Below are 12077 nucleotides of genomic sequence, written 5' to 3'. Positions count from 1 at the left end.
AGGATTAACATTTGCAGTCAGGACTGAATGTTGCAGATAACAGATTAAAATATCATGCATATTACAAACGGCCTAGGTTACTCTCTCTTACACTAATACAAATATGGAAAAGCTGTTTTTCACAAGCCGTTACAACTTGAGGTGCAAGTTGGTAATTTCCAACAGAGATGGAGATTGGAGCCAAAGTCTATGAAACGGGCATTGCACATACCGGGAAACCCGAATGATCAGCTGTCAAACTGTTCAGAGATCCTTTTGGTTTAACATCAGACTCACTTGTTCTGTTTCGTGAACCCTCTTTAAATTCACATGAGACCCAATTTCCATGCTCCTTATAAACACCTGATTCACTGGACAAATATCTGTGTAACGTCGAAGAACAAAATAATTACAAGTGTGTGTGAATATCTGCTGGTCCAGTTCCGCAACCTCTTGAGGATCCCACATTATTGGAATTTTCCTTTCTTGTTCAATTCACAAATACATTTATTTTAAATTGTTTCTTCTAGGAATCATGCGTCGATCTACCTCCATGTCTTACATGGAGGGTTACGCTGGGACTTGGCCTGAAAAGAAACACAGGTTAGTCATTTTTTCAAAAGACACAGAGTGCTGGAGCAACTCAGTAGGCCAGGCAGCATCTCTGGAGAACATGGATAGGAGAAGCAGCATCTGCAGAGTCACTCCAATATTTTGTGTATTGTTTTGTAACCTAGCATCTGCAGTTCCTTGTTTTTTTCCAACGATTAATTAGTGCTATTTTAAGAAGTCTTTGACCAGGTGCGAATTATCACATATGGTATTTAACCTGAGGGGTCTTGACATGGTGGATGTTAGGACAATACTTTCTCTGGTGGATAACTTGGGATCTCTCTGGGATAACTTGGAATTGTACGTAAGAATGCTGTTCATCGATTACAGCTCAGCATTCAACACCATTATACCATCAAAACTGATCACCAAACTCGGTAACCTGGGCATCGACCCCTCCCTCTGCAACTGGATACTGGACTTTCTAACCAACAGACCCCAGTCTGTGAGGTTAGACAAGCACACCTCTTCAACCCTCACCCTGAACACCGGCGTTCCACAGGGCTGTGTGCTGAGCCCCCTCCTCTACTCCCTCTTCACCTACGACTGCACACCTGTACATGGTACTAACACCATCATCAAGTATGCAGATGATACAACGGTGATTGGCCTCATCAGCGACAACGATGAGTTGGCCTACAGGGAGGAGGTCCAGCACTTAGCAGCATGGTGCGCTGACAACAACCTGGCCCTTAACTCCAAGAAGACCAAGGAGCTCATTGTAGACTTCAGGAAGTCCAGAGGCGGCACGCACACCCCCATCCACATTAACGGGACGGAGGTGGAACGTGTTTCTAGCTTCAGGTTCATGGGAGTCAACATCTCCGATGACCTCTCTTGGACCCACAATACCTCAACTCTGATCAAGAAGGCTCACCAGCGTCTCTTCTTCCTGAGGAGACTGAAGAAGGTCCATCAGTCTCCTCAGATCCTGGTGAACTTCTACCGCTGCACCATCGAGAGCATCCTTACCAACTGCATCACTGTATGGTATGGCAACTGCTCTGTCTCCGACCGGAAGGCATTGCAGAGGGTGGTGAAAATTGCCCAACGCATCACCGGTTCCACGCTCCCCTCCATTGAGTCTGTCCAAAGCAAGCGTTGTCTGCGGAGGGCGCTCAGCATCGCCAAGGACTGCTCTCCCCCCAACCATGGACTGTTTACCCTCCTACCATCCGGGAGGCGCTACAGGTCTCTCCGTTGCCGAACCAGCAGGTCGAGGAACAGCTTCTTTCCGGCGGCTGTCACTCTACTCAACAACGTACCTCGGTGACTGCCAATCACCACCCCCCCCCCCCCCCCCCCGGACACTTATTATTATTTATTCAAATCATTTGCTATGTCGCTCTTCCAGGGAGATGCTAAATGCATTTTGTTGTCTCTGTACTGTACACTGCCAATGACAATTAAAATTGAATCTGAATCTGAATTGGATGCCATGGCCAAGAGGTCATGACTTCAGAATTAAGGGACAGAAGTTTAAGGGTAACATGAGGGGGAACTTCTTTACTCAGAGAGTGGTAGCGGTGTGGAATGAGCTTCCAGTGGAAGTGGTGGAGGCATTGGTATCATTTAAAAATAAATTAGATAGGCATATGGATGAGAAGGGAATGGAGGGTTATGGTATGAGTGCAGGCAGGTGGGACTAAGGGAAAAAAAGTTGTTCGGCACGGACTTGTAGGGCCGAGATGGCCTGTTTCCGTGCTGTAATTGTTATATGGTTATATGGCACTAAAAATTGCTCATTTAAACTGGAAATGTGGCAAAATATTTTCCGAGGTGTAGCTTTGGACCAAGCTTTCTATAAGAGCCGAGTAAATGGACTGTTTGAAAGTTATTAAGGCAGGTTTAGGCAGACATTTGATAAGCAAGGGGGTGGAATATTATCATGGATGGCCAGGATGTGGGGTTGAGGTTATATTTGGATCAGCCATGATTGAATGGTGAAGGGCTGAGGACCTGCTGCTCCTCATTCATTGATCATATGATCACCAGTATGGGGCTTGGTGATGACATTTGATTCTGGTACAAATGAATCGTGCGACATATAAAACAATTAGATTTTAATTTATTAGATTCTCCTTTTAATTCCTGTTTGCAAGCTTCACAAATATTGATTCATTGTCATTATTTACAGCGTAAGATATCTAAAATTGTTATATTCTACCAAGAACATATATACTTGCCTATACTATGGAGAGGAAGCAACTGTAGTATAAGAACAATTTACTCAATGTGAGTGCAGAATAGATCTAATTGGGGGATGGCAAAGTAGGAACAAACCACTTCCAAGTCCGTGCCACTTTTTATATTTTAAATCCACTGTATTAGTGTACCCAGTATTTTAGAAGTCTGTTGATGGGTCTCTCTTTTGAATGCATCTAGTGAATCGGCCTCCACTGCCTTCTGAGGCAAAGAATTCCACAAATTCACTACTCTCTGGGTGAAAATGTTTTTGCTCATCTCGGTTAAATGGCTTACCGTTTATTCTTAAAATGTGGCCCCTGGTTCTGGAATCCCCCAATATCGGGAACATGTTTCCTGCCTCTAGCGTGTCCAATCCCTTAATAATTATATATATTTCTATAAGATCCCCTCATCCTTCTAAATTCCACTGAATACAAGCCCAGTCGCCCCATTCTTTCATCATATGACAGTTTCATCACAACGGAATTAACCTCGTGAACCTACACTGCACTCCCTCAATGGCAAGAATGTCCTTCCTCAAATTAGGGGACCAAAACTGCACACAATACTCCAGGTGTGGTTTCACCAGGGCCCTGTACAACTGCAGAAGGACCTCTTTGCACCTTTACTCAAATCATCTTGTTATGAAGGCCAACACGCCATTAGCTCTCTTCACTGCCTGCTGTACCTGCATGCTTACTTTCAGTGACTGATGTACAAGGACATCCAGGTCTCGTTGCACAACCCCTTTTCCTAATCTGACACCATTCAGATAATAATCTGCCTTCTTGTTCTTGCCACCAAAGTGGATAACCTCACATTTATCCACATTAAACTTCATCTGCCCACTCACCCAACCTATCCAAATCACCCTGCATCCTCTTCACAGTTCACACTGCCACACAGCTTTGTGTCATATGCAAATTTGCTAATGTTATTTAATTCCTTCATCTAAATCAATAATATATATTGTAAATAGCTGCGGTCCCAGCACCGAGTCTTGCGGCACTCCACTCGTCACTACCTGCCATTCTGAAAGGGACTCGTTAATTCTTACTCTTTGTTTCCTGTCTGCCAACCAATTTTTTATCCATGTCAATACCTTACCCCAATATCATGTGCTCTAATTTTGCCCACTAATCTCCTATATGGGACCCTATCAAAGGCTTTCTGAAAGTCCAGATATACTACATCCACTGGCTCTCCCTTGTCCATTTTACTTGTTGCATCCCCAAAAATTCCAGAAGATTAGTCAAGCAAGATTTCCCCTTCATAAATCTATGCTGATGTGTTACTCCTGCCACTGCTATCACATGCACAGACTCAATCAGCATGGAAAAACATAAATTATAAATTACATAAACGCTAACACTACCCTACACACACTAGGGACAAGTTGCATTGATACCAAGCAAATTAACCCACAAACCTGTATGTCTTTGGTAAGTGGGAGGAAACCGGAGCTCTTGGAGAAAACCCGCGCCGTCACGGGGAGAACGTACAAACTCCGTACAGACAGCTCCTGTTGTCGGGGATCGAACCCGGATCTCCGACGCTGTAAGAGCTGTAATGCTGCACCACCAAGAATTCACAATAAGGAAAACAGGTCCATGATAGTGCAAGAGGTGGTCCGTAGAGTTCCATTGTTGAAGTAGGATTAGGTTCTGAGGGTCAGTTCAATAACCTGAAAGTTGTAGGAAAGTAGCCATTCCTGAACCTGGTGATTTGAAACTTCCGGCTTCTGCAAGACCTACCAAATGCTGGTGGCTGCAACAGAGCCGTATCCAATGGTGGGGATCCTTGATGATGGATTCCGCCACCTTGAGGTAGCGATTCATGTCGATGCTTTCACCGGTGGGCTGTGTCTATGCTCATAGTGTCAAGTGAGTACAGCAGGGGCTAAACACACAGTCTTGCAGAGCACCAGTGTTGATGATCAGTGAGAAGATGCTGTTACCAATCTGCATTGGTTGAAGTCTACTGATGAGGAAGTCAAGGATCCAGTTGCAACAGAAAGTGCAGAGGACAAGCTTTTGGAGCTTTGGACCTTGTTCATGAGTTTGGAGATGATAGTGTTGGACGCTTTGCTGAGGTCGATGAACAAGCAGCCTGATATATATTTTTCATGTCTTTATTTCTTAAAATGACAATATTTGTTAGTTATAAACCCCTTGTTTTTCTTCCACAGATCCTTTCCCCAAGCAGTGTCGTTCAAAATACCCTTTGATTCAGACAATGATATTGATCCATCCAGTAAAACTAACCAAACTTTAATCAGATCAATTAGTAATGACAGCTTAATTTCAAACGTTAACAACACTCCTAAACATTTGGTTAGAAATGAATCTTTGCAGCCAATGAACGGGCAGAGCAACGGGACAGAAGAAACACATGTGTCTAGTCACGATGAGAGACTTGAATGCTCAGCCAGGGGTCCTGGTTCAGCAACGGACAATCTGCGAAGATGCCCCCTGCAAGATGCAGTGTCAAATGGCCCAAAGGAAAATAATTTTGGTGTTGGAGACTACGAGAATCACAATGGCCCACCAAGCATTGAAGAAGCTCTACATATAATTCATCATGTAGACCAGCCTTATTTAGAACTTGAATCTGAACAACTAGCTGATGGATTCTTCCTGCATGTTAAAAATTCCAATGACATTATTGCAAAATCCAACATGAATCAAACCAGCAGCCTGGATTCTATTGCAGAGGTTAAGGACACTACTAGCTCCTTGACTGATAATACAGAGGTGGACACAGGAATCCATGTTCCATCCGAAGATATTCAGGAAACAATTGATGAAGATTTTTCCTTTAGAGACTACACCGTTAGTATGGATTCAGATATGGAAGACACGTCCAAACCTCATGACTCTGATCTGAAAAATGATGATCCTTTCATTTTACTTCCAGGCTCAAATTGCTTGGCTGCTGGTTTACCATCTGGAAATGGCATTTCTCCAGGTTCTGCAATTAAGATGACAAGTTTTGCCGAACAAAAGTTGAAGAAGTTGAACACCCCTGATGCCAGATTGAGCAGCAGCAGTTCGCAGAAGACTACTCCAGAGAGTTCAGAGCTTTGCACCCCTGGTGTGGTCTCCAGTTGCCAGTTAACTGAGCTAAGTCTCAGCAAACTAACCAGAGATCCGGCTCAGCTGCTGGCTTCTGAAATGATTCAGCTTAAAATGAAGCTCGAGGAAAAACGGCGAGCTATTGAAGCCCAGAAAAAGAAGGTCGAAGCTGCTTTTACGAGGCAAAGGCAAAAAATGGGCAGGACAGCATTTTTGAATGTTGTGAGAAAGAAGGGCGATGATAATTCTCCATTGAAGAAGCCTGGAAGTGAACATGAAGAGAGATTGGGGGGTGGTGAGGAGAAACTTGATGCAATTGGAATGACGGGCAACTCCACAGATAGCAGTACACATGGTGTTCAGTCTTCAACCACTGCCGTTCATTCAGAAAAAACGAGTTGGCTGGAATTTAAGCAGCCCCACTGAAGAAGCTATGGGAGATGTTGACATCATGGAATACAACAGACTAATTGAGAAGATGAATACGGCTTTACACGCCTTACAACAAGAGATGCAACGCTTGGCAAACCAGCAGGAATTAATAATGCAGATGAGAGAACAACAGCAACAGCAGGCATGGGTAATATCTCCCCCGACTCAATCATCCTCACCACAGAAGCAAGTCAGAGAGCTGCGATCCTCTTCACGGTCAACCGGGTCACAATCTCCTTCCCTTTCCTCTTCTGGAGAATCTCCTCGTTCCACCCAACGCTCTCCTCAAACTGTTAAGCGAAGGTCTTCATTCTCGCACGTGAAGAATTCGAAATCGAGGCCAAATGAATTGAAGATAAAGCCATTAAACCGTGTTCTCACCCCGACGTGTTCTGTCGACCGGCTTCCTCATCTCAGGCAGTTTTCCCCCAGCCAGACCCAGATGAGGTCATTCATTTTCCTCAGAGATGTCGAACCAGAGGACATTCCGAAAGCAGACTGTGAAAAATCCACGACTGAGGTAGCGAAGCCACAAAGTGAAGTCACAAATGAAAAGCCTTTTAAACCAGAGGCTTGTGAGTCGCAATTTGAGCCCAAAATATTGCAAGGGCCCATGGTGTCGACGGAAAATTCTGAGCCTTCAGCAGACACTCCGACTAAAAGAAAATATCCCGTTGACCGGACTGGAAAGCCAACCTTAATTGAGGTTTCCCTTTCTGAATTAAAGCTGTCTGACGAGGAAACGGAAGGGGATGAAGCAAATAATGGTGAAAAAGAACATGTTGAAGAACAGAAATTGTGTTGTGGATTCTTCTTTAAAGTAAGTGGCAAAGGGTTTGCATTCTCGGTTGAAAGTGTATCAATTAAAATTAATTGAAACCAAAGGAGATTGATAGTTTACATCAAGGTTTTTATCTATATTACTAAATCTCTGTTCTTGACCGCTTTTGGCCGTCTGTGTTGCGATTTCCGAGAGAACACCGCCACCTACGGCCGTCATTTTTGGCCACCTCGCTCAGAGCCCCCCCTCCGCCGCATGTGTGCTGAGGATTTTTCCCGTCGATGAAAAATGACAGAGATATTAATGTTTTTACAAAATTCACCATTCTCTCTGCTGCCCCTGCTGGAGGGAGGGGGAGGGACTATAAAACCAGGAAGTGGTGTGCCTCAATTAGTCTCTGCAAGATGGAGCTCTGTCAAGTCTCTGTCACTCTGAGCTCTGAATGACACTGAACAAATGTCTATATCCCTCCCCACTTCCTCCCCCTCCCTGCTCCCCACCTCTCTCCCTCACCCCCCTCTCAGCACTCCCTCTCTCTCCCCCTCACTCTCACCCTCTCTCTCTCCTCCCCTCCTCCCCCACCTTTCCCCCCTCACCCACCCTCCCTTCTCTACTCTCCACCCCCCTATCCCTCTTGCCCCTCTCTCTGTGTGTCTCTCTCTCTCTGTCTCTACCCCTTCTCCCTCTGCCCTCACTCTCTACCCCCACCCCCCACCCCCTCTTTAGATGTGACTGCAAGTTGGGGGCTATGCGTCAGTAGATAGGGTGGTTATGGGGTAAAAGGAGCAAATTATTAATATTAATATGATATCAAGAGGGGTGATTAGCGTGAGTTCGGGGGGGGGGGGGGGGGGGTAGGTAGTGTGTGTGATGCTGCATGCCGCCCCCCCCCCCCCCCCCCCCCCCCCCACAACTGCACGTTGGGGGAACAGACCCAACGGGTCTGCACTTGGTCTAGTATCTCATACAATTCCAACAACTAACCCTTTAATCATGCATCACCCCATGTCTGAAGTTGCATCAATAACACTGTATTGGCTTTATGATGTGGCTACAAATTTTGCCTAGTTAACAATTTTGGTGTTTTTCCATTTGATTTGCCTGTAGTTATAATTATTGCACATTGCCCACTCATCAACACCCTTTTAATGTCTTCATTTGCCTTTTTCGGGACTGCATTAAAGTATAAAATCACAATTTAATTCCACACAATGTGGAGCAATCTTGCAGGGAACATCATCAGCAATTTTCTATTGCATCATTCCTATAAAAAGTCTGCTGGAATTGAATAGTAACTTCAGTATCCTGAGCAAAATAAATCTTTTGTCCCAGGTTGCCAAACCTATGTGCATAATTAAATATTTCTTCAATTAATTTATTTGTTTATTTTTTAAAAGCCTGATAAAAAATATATTTCAAACCTCTTCTGTTGTGAACAGCCAGATCCATTCCCATCGCCCAGCTCGCACTTACTAAGTATGTTTCTTTTAAAATGAATTACATATTGAAATAAGTGTTTTGTAAATGTACTGTCAAGTGAACAACCTTGACCATATATAGATTGGGTGACCTGCCTTTCTGAATTCCAGTAGCCACTCACTGAGTGAACCATTATTTTATTTCCTACACATTATTTTCTTTTTAGGTTTCGTTTCAAATACTCTTGTCATTTAACGACTGCATTTTCTAATTAGAAGTAGTCATTGTTCAAGATTGAAATAGTTAAAAAATTGTTTGAATGTCTCTGGTATGATTTTTATAGCATGAGATTACAAAGAGTTTCGATTGTCATATTGGCAGTTTACCTGAATCTACCTATATTACTAAAAGTCTGATCTTGACCGCTTTTGGCCCACTGTGCTATGATTTCCGAGAGAACGCCGCCACCTACGGCCGTCATTTTTGGCCACCTCGCTCAGAGCCCCCCTCCGCCTTCCTGGTCCGGAGGATTTTTCCCATCAATGACAAATCAGAGAGATATTAATGTTTTTGAAAAATGCACCATTCTCTCTGCTGCCCCTGCTGGAGGGAGGGTGAGGGACTATAAAACCAGGAAGTGGTGTGCCTCACTCAGTCTCTGCAAGATGGATGAAGCCAAAGGGTCACATCAATCTGAGCTCTGAATAACACTGAACACATGTCTACTCAACTGTGAGTCCCCTTAATGTGATTTGAAAATGAAAATGTGGTTTGTTTGAAGCAAAAAGGCACTGCCTGCAAATGGTTGTTTGGGTGCTTTGGCTTGAAAGGCACTGCTTACTGCAAATGGTGGTTGCTTGGGTGCTTTGGCTTGAAGTTGAAAGGCACTACTTACTGCAAATGGTGGCTTGGGTGCTTTGGCTTGAAGTTAAAAGGCACTACTGCAAATGCACTTACTTCCTGTTTGCACTATATTGATTTTAATAAAACGTTGGCTTGGGGCGTTTGGCTTGAAGTTTAAAAAAGGCTACTCAATCACTGCAAATGGCGGCTTGGGGTGCTTTGGCTTGAAGTTGAAAGGCACTACTTATTGCAAATGGCGGTTTGGGTGCTTTGGCTTGAAGTTAAAAGGCACTACTGCAAATGCACTTACTTCCTGTTTGCACTATATTGATTTTAGATAAAACGCTACCACTTACGGCTGTGATTTTGGCCATCTTAGTCCCCCTCTGCTCAGCAGGTACAGATAATTCTTCCCATCAATGAAAAGTAAAAGTGTTATTAGTGTTTAAAAAATGTTGAGGATCTATCTCCTGTCAATCATGCCATAAAGACCACACCTTTTCTGGGGGGAGGGGGAGGGGTTATAAAACCCAGAAGTGTGGGTGTGGCTCAGTCTCTGCATGATGGGGGAGGGAGAGGTCACTACTCTGAGCTGTGAATCAACTGAACACACTGAATGTCTACTGAACTGTGAGTTTGGTGTTTTGTGTGGTTTTATGGTGGTTTCATGGTGGTGTCACTCTGCATGAAATGGTATGAAGCTGCATTTGAATTTGGTGGCCTTGCACCCTGCTGAAAGTTGTATGAAACTGCACTTGAATTTGGTGGCCTTGCACCCTGCTTGAAATGGTAGGAACATGGATTTGAATTTGGTGGCCTTGCACCCTGCTTGAAATGGAATTTCAAGGAATAGTTATGAGTCAACTGCCAGCCCACCAGCCATGAGTGAGCTGCCAGCAGATCAGGATTGAGGGACTGAGATGCCACCCCAAGAACCCATACCAGCGCTCCAGAAATCCCGGCCCCGGATATAAAGTTGGCCGCGGGCCGGCCTTCTTCCCCCGGGTCCCCCCCCCGGGCTGTAGACGCCGCACCCCCCCCCCCCCCCCCCCCCCCCCCCCACTGGCCACCAATATTGGAAATGGTGGGGAGGTGGAATATTGTGACCGGGGGACCAGCCCTCCCGTGTGAACATGGGACCCAACGGGTCCAACTTAGTCTAGTAGAATATATACCCACTACGCATCATAGTCGGGACGAGGATTTGTCATGGAGAATTTGAGCTTAATTATTAAACTGCCATGCTATATATATTTGCTGAAAATCATGGAAAATGTTACCAAGATAGAATAAATTGCTGGGAAGTTGCATATGATTGTCAGCATAGTTTGTATTAAGAGAATAATTTTAATTTGTCAATCCTGCACCCACACCTTAGTAGTGAAAGTGTCAGGACCATAGCAAAGACTTCCTCAAGGCATCGTGATCAGGCAACTTTACCATATATCAAAAGAAGGGAAGTTTCCTTAACAGACATGCAAATCATCAGACATGAGGAAAAGGTGAAGGTATTTGTAATCTTCATGACAAAATCTCAAGTGTAACAGTCAAGGGAATTCTTTTTGAGCTGGTGTAGTGAGGTGAGAAGCACTCTTTGTCAATTCTCAACCTTTCCTTTGCATTAAACTTCTGTAGATGTTGAGATGTAACATGAAGGGACGACTTGTAACATTAAACAAGATACCTTGAGTTGTTGGTAGATGCCTGTATGGTTACCTGGTAAACTGGTTTCTTCCAGAATCAACTAATATAAATTTGATCTGTTTAAGACAGGGGTTGGCAACCGACGGCCCCCGGGCCAAATGTGGCCCGAAGCCCAAAATCATCCGGCCCTCAGGCGTATTTATTTTCTCGTAATCATCCGGCCCGCAGACTTCCATCATCTCCGGTACCTTCCGAGGCTCCAGCATTTTGTGTCTATTCACAAGTACCCATGGAAGCATTATATGGAATTATATAACTGGTCTGGACTGATGGTGGGATGGGACAGGTGGGGTGTCTGCTGTCCATTGATATAATTAGATATAATTTATTGCCACACAACCAGGGTCGGTGGAAATTTGGGTTGTCAGCAGCAGTACAATAATAAAGAACACACAACCACAATAAAACTGTAACACAAACATCCACCACAGCATTCATCACTGTGGTGGAAGGCACAAAATTTGGCCAGTCCTCCTCCATTTCTCCCCCATGGACAGGACCAGAGTCCAAAGTCAGTCCAGGATCGGCTCTTCCTCACCGGAGACCACGGCTTTAAGATGGTGTAGGCCGATCGGTCGATATTTAAAGTCTCCGCCGCAGCCAGAAGCACCGTAGACTGCAGGGCCGGTGGTCGAAGCTCCCCTCCAGGGGTGTTGGTAAGGGGGTGTTGGTAAGTCCATGCCGGCCCCGCGGTAGGAGTTGGCCGCGGGCCAGCAGTGATGGCTTCTTCTTCCCCCGGGTCCCCCACGAGGGATCCCGGGCTGTAGACGCCGCACCAGCTGGAGCTCTGCAGACCGCGACTTCAGGCTGCCGACTGCCCCGGGCCAGCGAAACGGAGCGCTCCCCTCCAGCGAGCCCCAGCGAGGCCTCACCTGCTCCACGCCGAGAGTCCACGCTGCGCCCGCCGCTGAAGCCCCGGGCGTGTCTCCGGGAAAGGCCGCGCCGATCCTTGATGTTAGGCCACGGGGGGAGGCGACCTGGAAAAACTCGCCTCTCCGTGGAGGAGGCGACCAAAGCGGTTTCCCCCTTACCCCCCCCCCCCCCAC

General features: G+C 45.5%; 1 protein-coding gene across 1 annotated transcript in view; it reads left to right on the top strand.

Moving 5' to 3' along the window:
* camsap2a (calmodulin regulated spectrin-associated protein family, member 2a) overlaps positions 1–12077 on the top strand; it is a 142898-nt gene that overhangs the window by 109460 nt on the left and 21361 nt on the right. The window contains 3 exon segments of the mRNA XM_055642443.1: positions 510–582; positions 4967–6254; positions 6256–7104. Of these exon segments, the coding sequence (XP_055498418.1) occupies positions 510–582; positions 4967–6254; positions 6256–7104 (2210 nt within the window).

This window comes from Leucoraja erinacea, chromosome 10 (genome assembly GCF_028641065.1).
Source record: "Leucoraja erinacea ecotype New England chromosome 10, Leri_hhj_1, whole genome shotgun sequence".
NCBI lineage: Eukaryota > Metazoa > Chordata > Chondrichthyes > Rajiformes > Rajidae > Leucoraja > Leucoraja erinaceus.
This window is presented reverse-complemented; position numbering and strand designations above follow the sequence as displayed.